Here is a 21937-nt window from a genome sequence, read left to right as displayed (position 1 = left end):
GTTTTGGTTAATTAAAAGTTTGAATCTAATTTTTGGAATTAATCTTGTGAAGAGAATCTCATTTGTTTAAATAATAATGAATTATTAAAATAATATTTTGTTAGCTTTATGTTAGTCTGCTAATCAGTTTAAATTTATAGTTACAACAATTTACATGTTTTTAAATTAATTTATATTATGTTTGTTATACTTGCCTTACATGTATTTTTTAGTAAATAAATTTGACGTTGTTATAATCGATTTATATGTAGATTTTCTAAATTATAAATTTAAAAAATATATATCACATCTTTCTAACCAAAAGATAGATATTTCTTTTGGTGTGCTAGTAAAAGTGATAGTACAGTAAGAAACTTCAGTTTTAAGTGTTATTTTTTATTCGCCTATTCACCCCCTCTAGGCGACATCCAAATCATGTTCCGGGGCAAATGGAACTTTCAGATTCCCTACTAACGAGCTGAACGGTCCGCACATGCACTGCGGCGTCGTTCACCAACAGCACTTGGATCTCGCTCTCGAGAGGGACACCCCATTGGGGAGGAGAAATCCTAGGGTTTGTCTTGGGATCGGCAATCCACCCAAGACGTCTCTATATGATATAGAGAGGTGAAGATTAGAGGGAGAGATACATTACTGTCTACTTTTAGGGCAAAAGGTAAAGAACAGAAGATATATTGATTGTAATTTGATTGTTGATGATTGCAATCGACCGTACCCCTTAATATATATAAGGAGGAGGTCTGGACCGTTTCCTAGGCGTCTCCCAACCGCAACCTTGGATTTAGAGAGGGATAAACACGTGTAGAAAAAGATTTAGTTACGCCTGATCCGATCTAATCGAGGACCATCCGTATGATCCTCTGTCCGGTCCTTAGGGTTGGACCGTCTGACCGGTGTACAGTGCCTCAAATGGTGCTCAACATAGTCTAAATATTGTGTGGATTATGTGTGTAATAAGATGAATGGATCGATGGGGTTTAGGAGCTAGAAAGTAATAGATTCCTACTGTCGTAACGACTTGATCGATTCTGTGTTCACATTAATTTGGATGGTTTTCACTAAAGCGATTCTAAAAAAAACGGGCTGAAAAGTTAGACATCAGTCTAGAGCACCTTCTGGCGGCTAGAAACCAGAGAAAAGCTGAAACAAACAAAGCCTGTTTTAGAGAATTTCAGGATTCCTTAAGTTTTTAAATGCATATTTGAAAGATCAAATAGAATAAATCTAACACTATATCAGATTCAAATGAAAGGTCACATACCCAATTTCATTTTGTACAAAGAGACATTTCAATGTTGCATAAAAAAATCAAAAGTGATTGAAAGTGGAAAAATGGTAGCCTTATAAGAAAGAAATATGGTGAACACATATATGACTTCAACCAAATAAAAAAGCAGATCAGCTCTATTCTATGTGCCAAACATGGAGCAGAGCTATTCTGTTCTTAGGTTCTAGAAAACAGAGCCATTTCATCTAAGCCATTCTGTTCTTAGGATCTAGAAAACAGAGCCATTTCATCTAAGGGTCTGTTCGGTTTCATCTCAATTTCATATGGATTAAGGGTCTGTTCGGTTTCATCTCAATTTCATATGGATTAGAGGGGATTAAGTGAGTTTCAATACATAGTAAGTCAAAATTATTCATATTTTTTTCTAATCACTTCCAATCCATGAGGTATATGAATATCTGAACAAGGCTTAAAATGGTTCCAGAACCAAACACTACCTTACGCAAATAAACATCATGTTTCCGAAACACTACCAGACAGTAGCACAGCCACAGCCCGCAGCAGGCACGGTTAAGAACATCGGGTTTCCCTGAACGCCACCAACAGTAGCCATAGATACAGCTCACAATATCGAGACGAACCCTGGCGTATCGCATCTAGGTCCAGCCAGAGTACGGTAGAGGTAGAGCATGTCCACCTTCCTCGCACCGCTGACACCACCATCCATCGCACCAAAGCTCGCCCCACCGATGACCTCGACATTGATGTTTGGCATGGTGGCCGCAAGGGCCTTGCAGCCACCCAGGGTGATCTGGCAGGACGACATCCAGAGACTGCGCATTGACTCGTACCTGTGCGCGCCCGCGAGGAGAGCGGCGTCACCGAAGGGGCTCTCCTTGATTACCAGCTTCTTGAGGTTCCTGCAGCCATTGAGCACATAGACCATGCCGTCGTCGGTGTCCCCCGCGAACGTTACCGAGAGCATCTCCAGCTTCTCCGCGTACATGCCGATGTACAGGAACACGCTGTCCGTGAGGAGGCCGGACATGGCAAGACGCCTCAGGCCTCTGCAGGACCGCACTATCGCCCCAAAGCCTTCGTCCAGTGGCTGTCCTGTGACGGCGTCTGCTGACCTGGGCTTGCGAATGCATAGTCTGAAGGACGTTAGCCGTGGGCAGTACCTTGCTATTGTCATCAGCGCCGTGTTTGTCATTCGAACACAAGAGAAGAGCACATGCTGTAACTTCCGACACGAAGATAGGGCTACCAACCCTTCCTCCGTCACAGTACCTCTTGGTGCAACAACACTTGGATATACCCTCAACTCCTGAAGATCAGGACAAGAAAAGGACACAGCCTTCAAGCCCTCATCACCAATGTGATCTAACACCTGCAGACAATAATCAAGCCTAAGAAACCATGTAAGGAGGCAAAACAGTAAGGGTGTCACAGGAATCAAATCCATACTGGTTGTATCATATCAACTGTAATCCTAAGGGTATCATCAATGCAGGGTTACAACTCATACCCCTAAGGATACCATTAACATACAGTTGAGGGAGCAACCTTTTCTTGTGAAGACAAACACAAAACAAACCCAATTTTGGCGGTTCCACATGAGTGGGATCTGGGGAAACAATAACCAAGGCAAGCCTTACCCCTGCATTTTACAGAGAGGCTGAGTTGAAAGAGAAACACAAAACAGTATCAATAAACTGTTTTGATCTTACTAAACATGGCAAAGAAATTTGAAAAGGTTTTTATTTCAGAAGACTCTTACATTTAGCCAACTCTTATCACAATAAAAATACAGGAATGTATAGTGTTGGCAGGTAGTAAGGTTCTGACACGTCTATATTGGTACAAGCTGGAGATTACGAAACATGGGTGTGGTATTAATGTATTATTATGGCTCTGTGCATCGCAATTGCCAGACAGTTTAACAAAAGTGTTACAGTATGCAGACTTTTGCCTATTAGGCACAACTTATATCTAAGGCTGTATCCAACATATTATGTATAAGGTCGTGCAAAACACTGTTTTTCACTGTAGATATCACTGTTTGGAGAGTGGAGTTTGAAATAGAGAAAATGATAGGAGAGCTGTTGGAGATAGCCTAATGGCAAGTTTAGTTCCCAAGCCAGCCCAAAAAAGCATACCTTGCCAGAGCTGGTGGGTCAAATTCGCTCGCTTGTAAAAGCAAGCAAAAAAAAAACTCACTGCCTCAGGTTTCAAGGACATCTTACCCAGCAATCAAATGGCCGTGTCTTTCTAATTCCTAGTTCAGTAAGGTTGTAGAGTACTCATCAAGAGAACTGGATGTAACCTAAGTAAATTGCAGTAGAGCAATTGTAGCAAAAATAAACAGGGTACATGCATGAACAAAATATCCCATGCCCATCATTCCAGTGTAATCAACCTTGAAATAGATGGACCCAGAATCTTTTGTAAGCTGAGAATCTAATACAATCTAGCTTGTTAAACACTCAACTGCATCGGGTGATCAACATATGTAAAGCTACAGGAGCATCCAAGAAACCAAAACAATCCAAAAATGTGAAATATCTGGGAGAGAATAAGGAACATAAAGGACATTCTTATTTATCAAGAGAGAAGGAGAGATGTACAATGCAAATTATGTCAGTCTAGATGTCAAAAGGCTAAGATTAACTAATGTTGTAATAGTTCCAGAACAATGCAACAACACCCAATAGGCATTATAGTCATAGGAAACACGATAGTTTTTTCAACCATAACATAATATTATCAAGAGAGAAGGAGAGATGTACAATGCAAATTATGTCAGTCTATATGTTTTTTTTTCTGGAATACGCAGGAGAGCTGCGTATCATTGCATTAATAGAAGAATAGAAAGGGGGATAGAACCCCGGTACAGAACACACACACCACTTAGAGACTAACTAAGGATCACCGACTATCATGGAGGAAACACGACCCACAACGCTGATCTAAGCTAGCAACTCATCAACTTGGAGGAAGGACAAGGCCTTGGCTCCAGTCAAGGACCATAGCACCGCCTCTTCCCTAGCCACTCTAAGGGCTGTGACCAGGCTGGGATTACAACCATCAAAGACGCATCTATTCCTATGCTTCCAAATGGTCCAAGCACCTAGGATCACTAAAGAATTAAAACCTTTTCTCAAAAAATCAGATGCCCGAGAGCTGCTAGACTTCCACCACGACTCAAAGGAATCCTCATGAGCTGGACACAGATCCTGCAGCCCCACTAAACTAAGGAAATGAAACCAGAACTGTTTGGCAAAAACACATTTGACCAGCAAATGATTCATGGTTTCAACCTCTTGGTCGCACAGGGGGCACTGCTCAGGTCGGTCTAGTCCTCTTTTTATAAGCCTGTCAGCAGTCCAGCACCTATTATGTTCCACAAGCCATATAAAGAACTTGCACTTCCCAGGAGCCCAAGATTTCCACACACGTTCTGCTGGTTCGAACTGAACCGAACCAAGGAAGAGAGCTTTATAAGCAGAACTAGTTGTATACTCCCCTGAAGCGCTGGATTTCCATAAGTGGCGATCCCTTATTCCAGGTTGGAGCTCAACTGCATCAAGCACTTCACAAAGTTCCAAGAATTCAGCAATGACTCTAACTGAAATTGCCCCATTCACATCGGAGATCCACTGAAAATTAGGGAGCGCATCTTTGACCAACTGTCTGTTGGCAAGACGCGGGGGCACCAAATCAAACACTGCAGGAGCTATGTCCTTAATACATTTCCCATCCAACCATCTATCCTTCCAGAAGAGGGTATTGGCTCCATCACCGAGCTTAGTAATAATGGCTGCAGCGATCAGATTTTTAACCACCTTACATACACGAGTGGGGAAGTCCGTCCAAGGCCTACTGGGGTCTGTTTTCTGCAGCCATGGCCAACGAGCTCTCAGAGCCCAACATAGGTTCTTTAGCTCACTAATCCCAAGACCACCCAGCTCCTTGGGACGGGTAACCTTAGGCCAAGCCAAGAGGCAATGACCACCACGGAACTCTTTCCTGCCCCTCCAAAGGAAGCCCTTCCTCAACTTATCAATAGCTTTGATGGCCCAAACAGGAAGGTCGAGTGCCAAAGCTGCATAAATCATCTTTGCCGTCATGACAAACTGCATATGAATAGCTCTACCAGCCCTGGTCATAAGTTCAGCTTTCCATCCTGGCAGAAGGCTAGCTACTCTATCAACGATGGCCTGAACCTGGTCCCTTGTGAGTTTCTTGGGAGACAAAGGCAGACCAAGGTACTTACATGGAAAATCTGAAATATTACATGGCAGCAAGTCTTGTAAACAATTCAAATCTTCTTCCCCACAGCAGATTGGGAACACACTACTCTTCTGGATATTAGTCCTTAGACCCGAAGCTGAACCAAATAAATGAAGAATATCCATAACCATACTGATGTCTGGGGCAGTCGGACATAGAAATATCACTGCGTCATCCGCGTACAGCGAGATACGGTGCTGCATATTCCTTGTAGAGAGAGGTTGAAGAAGCCCTTCCTCAGAAGCTCGCTGCACAAGCAGATTCAAGACATCCATTACAAGAATAAATAACATAGGCGATAGTGGATCACCCTGCCTCAGCCCGCGTTGATGCCCAATCCAATCCCCTGGCAGACCATTTAGTAAAATCCTGGTAGAAGAGTTAGCTAACAACCCACTTATTATATCACACCAAATCTGACCAAAACCAAGTTTTTTCAAGACCTCGAGAAGGAAGGCCCACGAAACCGAGTCAAAAGCCTTTGAAATGTCAAGCTTGAGAAGGATACGAGCCTGCTTCTGACAATGTAGGAATTTGGTCGTCTGCTGGACTAGCATAAAGTTGTCCAGAATAAACCGTTTCTTAATAAAAGCGGTTTGATTGGGGGAAACCATATTTTGCAGCCGGCCTGCTAACCGGTTAGCCAACAATTTAGTCACCAACTTCGCGAAACTATGAACCAGACTTATTGGGCGGAAATCCCTCACACTAGTGGCCCCCTCCACCTTGGGAAGAAGAGTAATGAAAGCTGAATTCAGAGGACCCAGGTTTCTGAAATTTCTAGCCCAAATGCAGTGAACGGCCGCCATGAAATCAGTCATGATTACCGACCAGCAGCTTTTGTAAAATCTACCAGTGAACCCGTCGGGACCCGGGGATTTGTCCGAAGGAAGGGCCTTAATTGTATCCCAGACTTCCTCCTCAGAGACAGGCACATCAAGGGCAGCAAGGTCATAAGATGGCATCCCTAGAGCATCCAGATCCACTGTAACATTCCTTATTTCTGCAGTACCAAGTAACCCTTGATAAAAATTAAAGAAGGTTGCTGCCTTTCCTTCCTGGGCGGTCCAGATCTGCCCATCCTCTGAGTGAATTGCTGCAATGAAATTCTTTTTCTTCCTGAACCTTGTTTGTGCATGAAAAAGAGAGGTATTGGCATCCCCTTCTTTGAGCCATCCAATCCGCGATTTCAACCTTGCCATGGTACGAGAAATAGAGGAGAGGGCAAGGGAGTGCTTTTTGAGCATGTTTCGGAGCCACAATTCAGCAGGAGATAAAGAGCGATTGTCTTGCGCCACCTCTAATTGATGTAGGAGCTCCCTAGCCATCTCAAGCTGCAGTTTAATCTTCCCAACTTTTTTGTCATTCCAGCTCTGCAAACATCTAGCCGTTGTTTTTAATTTCTTGGCCAAGGTGATAAGTGGGCAAGGCCCTGCAGGAACAGACGCCCAGGCCTGAGTTACCACATCATGAAAACCCTCCATCTTAGTCCAGAAAGCTTGGAAGTGAAACCTCCCTTTTCCTCTGCTGAAATCATGAAACCCAAGCAGCAAAGGGCAATGGTCGGAGTCATCCGTGGCTGAGCTCTGGAGAAGAGAATCTGGGAATTGTTCTTCCCAATCTGTTGTGCAGAAAACCCTATCCAATTTGACCAGGGTAGGATTAGAGTGCCCATTTGACCATGTATATTTCCGGCCAATCAACGGAATTTCATTAAGAGCCAAGTCATTTGCCCATCTCCTGAATCTACCCATCATGGCACGGTCTAAGTTATTATTATTCTTCTCTTCCTCCCTTAAAATCAGATTGAAGTCCCCGAGCACAAGCCACGGCCCATTACAGAGAGCTCTTACTTCTCTAAGAGATTGCAAAAACTGAATCTTGTCACGGTTCCCTTGTGGACCATACACACATGTAAGCCACCAAGGAGAGTTGGTGCTAGAATGAAAATTCACAGAGACGCTATATTCATCCACCCTACTGCCCGCACAAACACCAATGCTATTTTTCCAAGCTACCAAAATGCCACCACTAGCACCAACAGAAGGTAGGAAAACAAAATTATCAAAAGCTGGTCCTAGCATCCGCAATAAAAGGAACCGAGAAACATCCACCATTTTAGTCTCTTGAAGACAAACCACATCAACACGAGCTGAATCCACCAAAGTGCGTACAGCATCCTGCCTAGCAGCCCCATTAAGGCCTCGTACATTCCATATTAGAATTTTGGAGGGATCCATAAGGAATGAAAGAAGAACGACTACCAGTGAGGGACACCCAAAAAATCAGCAGATTGGTCCGCCTTGCAGCATCTCCATAGGCCTAGACCACCCAAATAGCGCTGCTATGGCCGTGATCTGCACCTCTGAAAGCCCTTTGTTGAAAACCCTGGCATACTCATCAAGGTCTTCTGGCCTTAAACTTTCAGTTTCTTCAGCATTCCCAATACCCAGTTCCTTCAAGATACGCTTCTTGCCCTGCGTGGCTGGTGGAGGAGGCAGCCTCTCCACTCCTACTCCAGCGACCCTTCTACTGCGTCGGGGTACCACCTCATTGGCTGTAGCTTTGCCTTGTCGCGGCCTTCTGACTGGCGCCCTCAGAATCCCACCTGCTGGTTTGGTCAGCCTATCAATAAACTTTATAGCAGCCGTAGGGGGGGGGGCGTGGACGTGTCTAACAGCTGCTTTGGTTGACTGTCCATCTTCCTCCTCTGCCGAAAATATGTAATGATGGGGCTTTTCCGTGCGAGGCGACTCGAATTTCGCACATCCACCAAAGCTGACTTCTGCCCACCCATGTCGACTGTGACCCGAGACGGGGATATCGGGGGTGGCACCTGTATGGCCTGCTCCTTCTCGCCTCCTCCCAAAGTGCAAGAATCTGCCGGAGCCCTCAAGGGTGAAGAGGGGGAAGATGGTCCTGGCAGGGAGGAATGAGATGGGCCACCACCGGACAGCCACGATGCCGCTGCAGAACAGGGGGGCGGCATCACCAGCTCAACAGCGACAGGCTCATCAACAGGACAATAATCGCCCTGGACAAGCGCTGCAGCCGGAACTGTGGCGCCCTTAGGTGTCCCGCTGGCTAGAAGAGAAACCGGTAACAAAGGCTCAACATCAGCAGGTTCATCGACAGGGCTGGGGGGGTCGCCCTGGACAAGCACTGTCGCCGGAGCAATGGCCATCATAGGAGACATATCAACAGAATCAGTCCCTGTCGCAGCCAAATCATCAGAAGTCATTCCCCACCCGGCTTCAGACGGAGTCTGGGAGACTACCACGTCCACAGCCGGAGAGGATGAAAGGTGTGGGGGGCAGGTGCCACCTCGGTCCCGATGCGATGCTTCGGACTTTGAGCCCAAACGGTCGAAGATTGATCTCCTTCCCCGAGGTTCCCCACCGTCTTCCCTGCCTTCGTTATCATCACCGCCATGAGGAGGAGAGCGGGAACGATGACGCCTCCTCTGTCTTGAAAAACCACCATCTACTCCGGAATCTTGAGAAGGGATCAACCGATCACTCCTCAACGTCGAGAAACTAATAGAAATCTGATACACAAGGCCAAGCCTTCCATCTTCAGTGTTAACTCCCGTAGGTTCCACAATCCAAAGGTCTCTGGAAGCAGGGATGGTTGCCGGGTCAAAGCACCATCCAGAACAACGAAAGACGTCAAGATTCCGGAGCTCCAGGGTATCAAGATGGACTTCATGCACCCAAACACACTGATTCAGTAGCTGCTGAACTGTTGATAACTCCCATGCATGTAAAGGAATACCAGTCAGTTGCACTTCCACAGGGATCGGCAGGCTCACTCCAGACGAACCCAAAAGCTTGGACCATTTCTTGGACAGCAACGAGAACGTGCTGGATCTGATCAAGCTCCACCTCTCTGTTAGTACCAGAGCTAAACGCTCATTTGGAAGCATGAGCAATAGATTGGCCTTGGTAAACTGCCGCAGAACCAAAGAAGATGCCTCAGCATCCAACTTAAGTGCAATCGCCTCTGCAATCTCTGCAATCGGAATCACCAAGTCACTGATAACAACAATAGACACTGCATTCTTCAAATCATCTTCAGCCTGCGTTAGAAGATTATTCCAGCCAATGATGCAAGGCACATGAGACTGTACTGCTATTCCTTCCAAAGGGGTCTCATCACTTCCTGGCAAGACAGCTCCATCTTGGCCTTGACCAGGATCCGAACCACCCCTCGACGATGAACGACGCTTGCGATGGCGCCTGCGACGTGGGCGAGGCGGGAGGGGTTGCTGCGAGTGTGCGGCAGTTGCGACCTCCATGACCGTGGACGATGTCGCGACGGTCGTCGACACAGTCTCCTTCCTCTTCTCACCTTCAGCACTAGGGGGTGAAATCCTGCGCCAAACCTTATTACGACCCTCGAATCGACTTGGATGAAAAGTCGGGATGCGGAGCCGGTTCCAAACTGACGCTTTAGAAGCCTGCTGCGAAGGCTTGGTTACAGACGTCGTCTTCACTGCTGTCTGAACACCGGCCGCCGGCGCAGCTGAACCCAGTCTATCCCACACGGAGCCTCTAGATAACCGCCGGTGAACCGTGAGCCTGTTGTCGTTACGCACCGGCCCTGGACATGTATAGGATCGATGTCCCAGAGCCTTGCAGCGAAAACACCTTGGCTCCCTGCGGCACGACACAGCGAAGTGGTCGTCGGCAAAGCAGTTGAAACAGCGGCCGATCAAGTCGACGGGCACAGCCTTGCTAGCCCGCAGCAATTTAGCACTCCGCTGCCTTGTCTTCTTCGACCTTACTTTAACCCAACCGTCGGCATCCTTCTTCGGGGCTCTCTCCAGACCACGAAACCAGCGGTGCTTATACCCCGGCGAGATATGGGGGCTCTGTACCGCGATCTCAAGTGGGGAGGGCACACTCGATGATGGCTGCGTAGCAGTTGCCCCGGAAGACGACTGCTCGGCAAGGATTCTGGGCGACGGCGACCTTGAAATAGCACTAGGAGAGGATCGCGGGTGGAGGACGACGTCACGAAAAGACGGCCGGTTGCCCGCCGCCAATATGGACTGATCTCCGTCCGGCGAGTCAGGGCTGCTGTCCGTCCATCGTTGAGACTTGGACCGCCCAAGGATGTCACAGGGAGACGCTTCAGCGGAAGAGGTAGGGGTGAGGATCGGGGCCGACGTCTCAGGGGGGGAGGGATCCGTAGAGGCAGTAGCGTGATGGGAGGTGGTCGCCGGCCCCGGAGTGGGCACCGGCGAGGGCTGGTGGGGAGGTGAGACGTCGGGGGGAGCGGGAAGGTCAGGAGCGGGAAGGTCAGGAGCCATCTTCCTTTTACTGGGTATTCGCGTAGACATAGTCCTGTCAGTCTATATGTCAAAAGGCTAAGATTAACTAATGTTGTAATAGTTCCAGAACAATGCAAAAACACCCAATAGGCATTACAGTCATAGGACACACGATTGTTTTTTCAACCATAACATAATATATAATAGTAATAATACAGTGAATTGCACTAGGTTCTCCAATCAGGCCATATATTTGAACAGACAATTAGGCTAGTTCAATGTAACGAGAGGCTAAACTTCCTAGCAACACCACAAGTAAATCTTACCCATAAGACATGGAGCTTCTTACAATGACGAATAATACCGATAAGCTGGGTACTCTGAATCAATGTAGCATAGCTGAGATTCAAGCATGTAAGATTTCTGATCTTGCAATTTGACAAAATTCCTTGAACATAAAAGCCTGGAGCATCCCAAAAACCAGATATACTCTTCAGTGAAGTGCAGTTCTCAAGAGCTCTACATAAACTGGCATATGCAGCAGGGTCATTGCCTTGTAAAAAGGATCCTGTGCCTAAATCCTCTAGCTTAGGTGTGCGAGAAAGGATTCTGGACAAAACATCAAATGGAACTGCAAGATTCAGCCTTAAACTTTTAAGATTTGGACTCCTTGCAACAAGTTCCTCCAGTGCAACAGCATTCACCTCCCCAGTCAAGCAGGAAAAATTCAAGCATTCTAGTGATGTTGAAGACTTGGGAAAACAATTAATCCACTGATGGTCTTGATGTTTCACACAACTCTTTTGTAAGTCTAGTTCCTTAAGAAACCTGAAAGTGAAGAGCTACAAGATATGTAAAAATGTAAAATATTGTGGACTAACCATGAGTAACATCTCTTTAGCAAACTAAATAGTAAGATGACACTTTGTCAATTAAAATGAAGTTTTCTTAACACAATAGAAGATGCCAAAACTGGAAGCCAATAATGTTATATAACTGCAGCTTGAGCTTTCTTCCATCATTGAAATCTATTTGTTCTAGCTAGATGTCTCAATCATGCCTTTTCAGTATGTACTTTGCTAGAGAGATAGAAACAAGGAATGGAACTCATACAATCACTCAAGCACTAGACAATAGGCATGTACTAAGCAGACTAGAAACTACTGTACCATCTTTGTCAAAGATTTTAGTTCGAGAGCTTAGAAACCGGGAACGTGGAACTTGGCCATGTTCCTCGTTCCAAGAACGTTCATTCCGTTCCAGGAATCTGGGAACAATCTCATTCCCGTAGTGTTAAAACCTAGTTTAGTAGCGTACCACTACCACGTTCCCGTTCCTCGATCCCATCGACCCGGGAACCTAGATACTAAGTTTGAGAGTTTATGCTCTGCCAAGCATTGAAGATCTCAATTATGGTATTTGGATATAAACCAAAGTAAACATAAACAATATTTCAGTATTCAAGTATCATACAGATAAGCTATGGAAAAAACTAGAAGTGTAGATAACTTCTGTTTCGTAGATTTTGCATTGCGTCAATTATTTGCATTGGGAAGTCTTTATCTATAAACACACAGCAGATAACTTTTAATAATCAATAACCAAGGAAGTATACAGAGATGGAAAGGCATACATGATCTGGTATAATATGGTGTAGACACAATAAACTCAGCATCAGCAGGATGAAGATTGCAAACATAATACTGAAATGGATTGTTTGTTAATTAAATGGGCATGCTAGATGAACTAAAACAATGGTCACTAGGCACTTTCCCAAACATGATAATGCCTAAGTTTTCAGAATTCTCACCTGCAATTGGTGGCAATATTAGCAAGCCCGGTAGTACTGAACCCCTCACAACAAACAAGGACAAGTGATTTAAAGTTGGTAAAGGATAGAGAAAGCAACTTGAGGCATTCATCAGTCACAACCATAAACTTCAGCCGGAGCTCCTCAAGACCTGGGCATGCACGGGCGCACGCATCCACCCATGGATTTGCAGTGGCACCCCAACCCGCCGGGACAAGGTTGAATTCAGCAAAGTGCGGTTTGCCCTTCAAGCTCAGTGCACGCATGTTGGGAAACCGCATGTGTACACGCTCTGGGCACACCGCATAACAGTTTCTTACAAGCACTGAATGGCGGCCATGACGCTCAATGTCGTACCATGCCCGGCAGACCAAGGACACCGCGTTGCGGTCCTGATGCGACGTTACATAACCAAGGATATACCCTACTACTTCATCAGGAAAGTATGCCATTGTGACGCCCCTGGAATACTAATAAAACTCCATACACGTGTAGTTCCCCAAAAGTTGCCTGCTCACAAACAAACAACATGGACAGAATTTTATATTATCAGCTAGAGGCATTAAGTAACGAACATTTGCAGCAATGAACGCCAATTTGGTACTCCTCTACGGGCCAGTTTGCACAAAGCAGACCTTGGTTGTAAAGTTCTACTAATCGACAAGAGTTAACACGAATACTATTAAATATATATTCCATGATTTTAATATTATTAACTATGTGTTAATTATATTATCTATTAACAAGAAAAAGGCATATAAAGAAGAGTAAGATAATTTTTGTATGATAAAGGTATTTTGGTCTATACAAAGGCTAAAAACATGGCAACGACTGCTATGCAAGCAGTCCTTCCTTGCAAGCGTGCAAGCAAACCATCTGATCCATTAGATTACGATCCAACCGTAGGTCACATTTAACACTTAAACCCTTCCACCACCAGCTCAATAATCTTTATAAAAAACCCTTAACAAACCTTCTTTGTATCTGTGGTTGGGTCGTAATATAATGGATCAGATAGTTTGCTTGCACGCTTGCAAAAAAGGACTGCTTGAATAGCAGTCGTTGCCAAAAAACATAAGATATAATGTTACAAAAAAAATAGGAGTATTATATCAATGTATTTATAGGCATTTTGGCAAGTTCTACGGCTCCATGACCATTTGGCGAAGCCACGTGTTGGCTGGCGTGTACATTATTTCAAATATCTCGCACAAAGCAACGCTTAATCGACAAGAGTTAGCACAGAACACGGATCAGAAAGCAGTTAATGGATTGCGTAGCAGAAGCAGTTGAATTAGCAACAGCTCATATAAAATCCATACCTGTGTGTGTTCTGACAAATTGCCAAATTGGCCCTGAGGAAGAGGGCAAACATCACAGAACACGGATCGGAAAGCAGTTAATGGATCGTGTAGCAGAAGCAGTTGAATTGGCAACAGCTCACATAAAGTCCAAAACTTCAGACTGGCAGAAATCGTATGTGTTCTGAAAAAAATGCCAAATTGGACCTGAGGAAGAGGGCTAACTTTTTCGTTTTTGGACCAATCCGAGGGCAACCTCACTACCTCAGCCAAAGAATCCCTCCTACGAGAGACGAAGTCCCCCAAAACTACAAGATCAGATGATCATTCATTTCGTGACTCAGAATCCGAGCCCTAATAAAGAAAACAGAAAAAAAAACAAGGCACCACACCGAACCGGATTTACACGAAATTGGAAAATCATGAGCCACAGCAGGGAGAATCGTTGGCCTAACCACACTAGATCGTCCGATCAACCCCAATACTAAACCCTAAATTTCCCCGCAGAGCCCACAAGAGGGGAAAGAGGTAACTCGCTAAAAAAATTCCCCAATAAACCTTGAGGAACCAGGAAACGCAGCGATCAGAGACCGATCGGATCGGAGAAGGGGGCGACGAGATGGAATCTGCAGGGGAGAATACCGGGGATTTCTCGCGTGAGGGTGGCGATTATTGGATGGTCGCTTGGAACCGCCGCCTCCTACGCTACGCCAGTCGTGAGTCGTCAGTCGACTTCGACTCCTAGTCGTAGAAGCCGAGGTTGTTACGTTACGTCTCTCTATTGTTGTTTTTTTTTTTGCTAAATATTTATAGATCAAACTTCCGTGCAAACGTGCAATCCTGGTCCTGGATCATGCGTCCTTGATTGCCGGCTGATATTTTACAACTACACCCTCTCGCCAAGGCAATTCGATTTTACGAATAACCCCTTCAAATTTGTTCCCTCAAAAATTATTCCTTAGCCCACGACGAGCCTCAGCCCTCATGTAACCATCGATCTCCCACGACGGTTCCGTTCTTGCCGCCGCCGGCGATGGCACAAGAAAGGGTGGTAATGGATCATGGCCCTAATACTTGCTTTAAAAATCAACAAAGCTCTTAATTTTGTTAGTTCAAAATTGTATCGTTTTATGATTTGGTCCTAACTTGACTCGATCCTTAAATTTGCTAGGCTAAATTAAATGGCCCGTTACCACCCCTAGGCACAAGACGATGGATGGTAGTCCCGCCGCCTCTTCCCTCCTCTCGATCGTCGCCTCCGCCCATGTCTCCTAGTCCATATGTGCGCCATGAAGATTAAAGAGAGACGTTATTGGGTCTTTTTATCTTTACTAGGTAGGTGCCCGTGCGTTGCGACGGCACATAAGTTGTTTAGAGAGATCTATGGTTGCTCGTCCAAGTCAATGACATGCTATCGTTGTTGCTAGGCACCATCATCCGAATAAGGATATAAGTATTCGGGATAGAAAGGAACATGAAGTTCTAAACAAAACCGAACATGTGCTTGGCGGCTCCTATCTTGCGAAACGATGGAGATCCTCTTGCATGGACGACAAAAATAACATTAATTAATTAAAAACTATAAGATTGATTAAGCTAAAGTAAACGCTCAACATCCACAAACAAGTATTGTAGTGCAGTGCACTTTAATACGCAAACGCTCCCACTGCTCACCTCTGCATGCAGTTCATAACACCTCGTGCAAATTCGTCCCCTATCAAAGAACGTGCTGAAGTATAAAAAGGCTCGTATGATTCATCATCATTGACTGATCAGTTTTCATAACTACAGTGAAATTGTAGGCTCATGCCACACCATATGCGATAACATCATCGCTTGGTCATTCACACAAGTGGAAATTGTATGTGCGAGAGCAATAACAATAGAAGTGAGCAGCCCTCTATTTCATTGAAGGCTTCATTTTACCAACAAAATAGTGGTATGAACAGCTCGAAAACTAATTCTAAAACTTAAAATCTTGAACCACATTGTATCTCTACTACTCTAAATGTAGCCTCCCAAAAATTCAAATTCTGAAATTTTCTCAAACTCGCCCTAAATTCAAAATGAATTTGAAATTTCATTTCAAAATGTTTGTTTGCGAGTTGATATCAACAAATAAATTATAGTGGTCTATATTCTCTCTAAAATCCTCCTCAAAATATCCTACAAATATTTCTCCAGTGATCCCCCTCAAATTGTTTACAGAAATACTGCCCAGATATTTCCCTAGTGATCCTCTTCAAGTTCTGTCCAGAAATACTGCCCAAATATTCCACCGATATATCTCCAGGTATTTTCTTCTTAAGAAATACCTTTAGAATCATTTTTCAAGTCCCTACAAATATTTTCTTCATAACTTTCGTCATGCTCATACGTATACGTATGCCTCCGGTGTCATACGTTGAGCTCTACAAGCTAATTACACTCATATAAGACAAATACAAGCTAATCTCCCACTAATCCTCTCATCCTCCCACTAATCCTCTCATCCCTCCTAGAGATGGCAATGGGTACCCGCGACCCGATACCCGATGGGTATTTACTCCATTAGGGTATGTATGTGGGCTAAATATTCTACCCGTGGGTCTGTTATTGGGCAAAAACCTTCACCCAATGGGTAAACGGGTATTAGAACGTTCCGCCTTCACCCATACCCGTTAACCCGTGGGTATAAAATACCCAATATAAACTTATCCGAAGAATGCACTTGGAATTTAGTCATCCAACTTTTTTACTATTGAACAACAATTTAATGACCATATAATGGAACAGGTAATGTGCTATGTAGTACTATCATAGTATTACTACTTTATCCAATTATCTTTGGTGTGTTAAATGGATGGTTAAATGATGCTAGAAAATTTTGTAATGTTATTTATATGGATATACTTACCATTTGTATAGTATAGTATTTTGATAGTTGTTTAATTTTTGTGGGTACGGGTGACCCGATGGGTGACCCATACCCACATGGGTATGGGTATGGGGGTAAATCCATACCCGCCAGTGTATATGGGTGACCCGGTGGGATTATTTTTGTGTCGTGGGTATGGGTATGGGGTAGTAATACCCGGTGGGTATTTACCCATTGCCATCTCTAATCCCTCCCCCTAATCCCCCCACCATGGCTATAAATAGAGGGGCAAGGGCCTCCTCTCATCCCACCCCAAGCCATTTCATGGCAACTCTCTTCCCCCCCCCACACACACACACCCACTCCATGTTCCACACAAGCACACACTAGCACAAGGATCGTTCGATCGTTCTTCGATCGTTCGTCCCCTGTTCTTAGTTTGTTCGTTCGTTCGTCCGATCGTTCGATCGTTCGTCCGATCGTTCATGGTTCGTTCGTCCGTTCGTCCGATCGTTCGATCGTTCGTCCGTTCGTTCGTCCTAATAATCTTTTTCCTACCGTTATACTGCCGAAATTCCGATCGTTCGTTCATTCGATCATTCGATCGTTCATCGTTCGTTCATAGTTCCTATTCATCGTTCATCGTTCGTTCATAGTCCCTATTCATCGTTCTTCCAGATAATCTTTGTCCTGTCGTTATGCTGCCGAAATTCCGATCGTTCGTTCGTTCGATCATTCGATCGTTCATCGTTCGTTCATAGTCCCTATTCATCGTTCATCGTTCGTTCATAGTCCCTATTCATCGTTCTTCCAGATAATCTTTGTCCTGCCGTTATGCTGCCGAAATTCCGATCGTTCGTTCGTACGATCATTCGATCGTTCGTCCGTTCGTTCGTCCAAATAATCTTTTCCTGCCATTATGCTGCCGAAATTCCGATCGTTCGTTCGTCCGATCATTCGATCGTTCGTCCGTTCGTTCATAGTTCCTATTCATCGTTCATCGTTCGTTCATACGAACTATTCACTATCACTATTCACCATTACTATTCATCGTTGCTATTCACATACACTATTCATCATCGTTACTATTTATCATTACTATTCATCATCGTTACTATTCATCGATGATATCTATAATTTCTTTTCCATCGCCACTATTCATCGTTACTAATCATCGTTACTATTCATCGGTCATCTAGTCATCCCAAATTTCAACTACTCATCCATCATGTTGTCCAGTCCACCTAAGACCAGCCAGACCCATGTTCCAATCATACGAACTCCGGTGACTGTGGTTTTCCTTCCAGTGGGAACTTCCCATCTGGTCACCCATCCCAGGTTTCCCCAAGTTGATCACGCTTGACTTTGAGATTCCTTCGAACCAGGCTTCCAAACTCAGATTCCAATAATTCTTGTTTCTAAATTCTTATCAAACTATTCCCTATCCAACCATGTCATCCCTTAAGCCTGATCCATATTCCAGAAAAACTCCCAAAATACTCTTGTCCCATATTCTGCCTATAACTCTCCTGTTCATACTAAGTCAGACGATTCATTCGTCACTATTCTCACCAACAGTGAACTTCACTGTGCTACACCACATACACCCAGCTATAAATACACCCAACTACCCTCTCCCTCTCCACACACACTCAACACCCTCAACCAAGGCAAACACCCCACCCACTCAGTTACTCCGCTCTGCCGGCTACACGCATAGTGTCGCTTCGCCTCCAGTCCACCCTCTTGGTAAGCACCTCCGCTCCACCACCAGTAATATCACAACACCACATGACACAGATTCTACTCAAGACTCTACCCATCCATATATCGCTTTTTTGACCACTATACTAAATATTTGTTGGTATACTTGCTGGTTTGTATGTTTGCTTGTTCATGTTGCATAGTTATCGGAGCGTTCGTGTCGTCTCGTGGAGGCCAGATCTGCAAGTCTACGCTAGGCGGTGGAGCCAGAAGCCAGTTCCGCGAGCTCCCCTTCCCCCTTCGCCGAATAAGCACGACAAGCTCACTGATCCCTTTGATGCATAAATTACATATGATTTTTCAACCACAACCCTCAGCCTGTTATTTTATGCATGATATGATTTTGAGACAAGTTATTATGGCCACCCAGCCGCTTGCCGCAATCAATCCCTGATATATATGTTCCAAATGATTTGAGAACAGGTGTGAGTTTTCAAAAGAAAATGCTTTTCAAAATGTGTGTGATGAAGGGTTTTCACCCTTATCACCTTGTGAGTGGGATAATCAGGGACTCCCTGGTTTAGGGGAGGGCCTAAGGTGTTGGCTCAGCTGGTTTAGGCGTGAGCAGAAGGATTGTCCCCTCATATAAGGACCGGTTTGTCATCTTCACTACCTGTACTCTTTAATAGTACAACCACTCGAGACTGTGTGGGCAGTCACTCAATCTGAACTCGTACGGTCCAACCCCAGGGTTATGAAGGCTGGGGAGCACCGGGAGGATAAGGAGGGGGAAAGTTTTGTCCGGTTTGGACATGGTGGTGGCCTGACTCTTTCCGGATAACCGTTAAGGTTAGGACGTGCGGGGAAAGAAAGAGATTCGGATTCGGATCTCATTGATCATGAGATCGCAGAGCCGGACTAGTGGGTAAAGTGTACACCTCTGTGCAGAGTTTGAAAACCTATTCGGATAGTCTGTGTCCACAGGAATGGATGAGTCTGGTGTGGTATGGCAATTAATGTTTCGTTTTCCAAAAAAAGAGATGGTTTTGAGAAAAGTGGTTTTTTAAAAGGTTCGGCGGTTGAGCCGTGAGCTATGGTGGACGGGAAGTCCAGTAGCTGTTTTTGAAAAGGAAAACCAGTGGGAAACTGCTGAGATACCTGGATGGTTTAGTCCAGGGGATTTTGTTATAATACTGAAAAACTTCCTGCTCCTTTTGGAGAGGATGCGCTTTGCAAAAATACAAAATGTTTTTCAAAACAACTCTGCATAAAATATTGCTGTTTCTGCAAAATATCCTGAGCTCCACATATTCCATGCATTATATCTGATTTCCCCATTCCGCGGGTGAAGGTGGGCTGCTGAGTACGTTTGTACTCACCCTTGCTTATTTGTTGTTTTTCAGAAAAAGGAGATCGGGTAAGAGTTACGACTGTTCCCAACCTTGCCTGTGGCTGTTGGACCGCTGAATTGCTTCACTGCGTATATCGGGCTGCTTCAGCCCCACTCTGATGTTATGTCCCGAGTTGTGGACCAACTCTTAAAGTTGTTCGCCACCTTTGTAGGTTTGTCTTGTTTAAGCAGATTTGGTATCATCTGATGTATAAATGTGTTTACTAGCCTCCTGGGACTAGTAATTGTATCACATTTGAGTCCCAGAGGATTGGGGACGCTTTAGGTGGTATCAGAGCTGTTAGGTTGGCCGCAGGACGTAACCCTTAGCCTGATCAAAAGTTTTTGAGTCCAAACTATTTTCTTAAAAAAAAATCTTGCTCTCATCCCTTCATTTCAAAAATGTTTTCCCCCTTTCCTTCTCTCAGAAGTCAGATGGAGGTTCAGTGCCAAACCAGCTTCTGCCAGAATGAAGATGGTTTCCCCAAGTTGCTGAGAGCATGCACAGTCCGCCTCGGAATCAGGAGCCAGCCAGAGTATGATGGTCGTGAGTTCGTCGAGCATGGCACAGAGAAGTGTGTCGTGACTGTATACATTGGATCCAGTCCACACCATGTGGAATGGAGTGTCACTGCTGCTGGGCACAGATTCAAAGACACCTGCCAAGTCGTCGCTCGCAAGGCATTGAGGGCCCTGTGTCAGATCTATGAAGAAGAAGTGGCTGACACTCCGCTCAGATTCTTTCCGCCCTTTCAGAGAGACCGTCCCGCTTGGATGGCCAGGATGCGTGCATTGGAAGGGCAGCAGCTGCTTGAGGATGACCCCACAGTCGTGTACCTCACTGCATACCTGCTCACCCTTGATGCACAGTATGATTTCTTGGCTCGGCACCACCGTCAGATGATTGCCCGAGCAGAAGATTCAGAGAAGCGCAATCGTCAGCTGCATGTGGATCTCACCACAGCTCAAGCCCGTGTAGCTGCCTTGGAAAGTCGTGAAGTCATTGCTGTGGAAGCCCTGTCACACCCGGCTTTAAGGAACAAAGCCAGATGCATCTCATACATGCGCCAAGAAGACAACATATATAATAACAGAGTGTATAGAGATAAATGTCACAATAATCAGAGTATTTATTACATAGCGGAAGACTTATTACAAAATAAAAGATAAAAGTAAAACGAACTAAGGATCATCGGCGCCAATGTCAACTGAGAAACGCCACCTAGATCAGATCAAACTCCTCGCTTTGTGGCTCCTCCTGAACCACCTGCTCTTCTCCTGTGGGGGGGGGGGGGGGGTGAGACAGCAAGGGTGAGCTCACACATGATCATCGCTCAACAAGTTGTGGGGAATAATGTGACATGAACTCACCAAAGGTGGGAGCTCATGGAGTGTAAGGCTTATCAAAGAGAATGGTTAAAGCTGAGCATTGCTTTTAATGTTGGTCAAACTTTTATTAGCAATTACTAGATGTAAGTAAATACCCAAACCTTAAATAAAGTAATAGAACAAAATTAATAATAAACCCATGCAATGCAAATGACAAAATTGAATTTAAGTTCCATAATTTAAACATCAGAGAGTCCTGAGCTGCTCATGACCGTGAGCTCGGCTAGTATACCAGTTTTACACTCTGCAGAGGTTGTACCCTTTACCCACAAGTCATGCTACCCATCTGCCAAGGGGTCGCGAATCCCATACACCTCTACCTAGGAAGCGCGGCAGGGCAACACTACGAGGCCTTTACAAAGTTCCACTAGCTTCCGAAAACCCGCTACAGTTTATAGGAAGTTCCAATGCAGGGTTCCTGGCTGACCGCCATCGCAGCAAAATCAACCAGGGACCTCCCTACACTGACCACTCCCCTACTGCCCTTGCCCCTTTCGGGTAAGGTAGTCTTCCACTAGCTTTCCTAATTAGTTAGCCAAGGGCGTCCCATTAAACCCTTGTGGTGGCACGTGGTTCTCAAGTTAAGCTCTATGTTCCAATTAACATTAATGATCTCAACATGAACATAAATAGAATAACAAAAAGAATTGGAACATAGAGGTAATAAATGATTATCCCAAAACCATGTAA

General features: G+C 44.9%; 1 protein-coding gene across 3 annotated transcripts; it reads right to left on the bottom strand.

The window, feature by feature from the left end:
* Positions 1-1565: 1565 nt before the first annotated feature.
* LOC100281739 (transport inhibitor response 1 protein) lies at positions 1566-14736 on the bottom strand. Of its 3 annotated transcripts, XM_008669721.4 has the most exons (5): positions 14550-14736; positions 13929-14091; positions 12607-13116; positions 11123-11624; positions 1614-2618 (listed from the first exon to the last, which is right to left on the bottom strand). In XM_008669721.4, the coding sequence occupies exons 3-5, from the start codon at positions 13056-13058 to the stop codon at positions 1851-1853; spliced, it is 1722 nt and encodes a 573-aa protein (XP_008667943.1). In that variant the 5' UTR covers positions 13059-13116; positions 13929-14091; positions 14550-14736; the 3' UTR covers positions 1614-1850. The 3 variants fall into 3 exon arrangements, with proteins under 3 accessions (NP_001148131.1, NP_001398811.1, XP_008667943.1); NM_001154659.3 differs by lacking the exon at positions 13929-14091 and having other exon boundaries at positions 1566-2618; positions 14550-14676; NM_001411882.1 differs by lacking the exon at positions 14550-14736 and having other exon boundaries at positions 1566-2618; positions 13929-14531.
* Between the last annotated feature and the right edge of the window lie 7201 nt (positions 14737-21937).

The sequence above is a fragment of the Zea mays genome, chromosome 2 (genome assembly GCF_902167145.1).
Source record: "Zea mays cultivar B73 chromosome 2, Zm-B73-REFERENCE-NAM-5.0, whole genome shotgun sequence".
Taxonomy (NCBI): domain Eukaryota; kingdom Viridiplantae; phylum Streptophyta; class Magnoliopsida; order Poales; family Poaceae; genus Zea; species Zea mays.
This window is presented reverse-complemented; position numbering and strand designations above follow the sequence as displayed.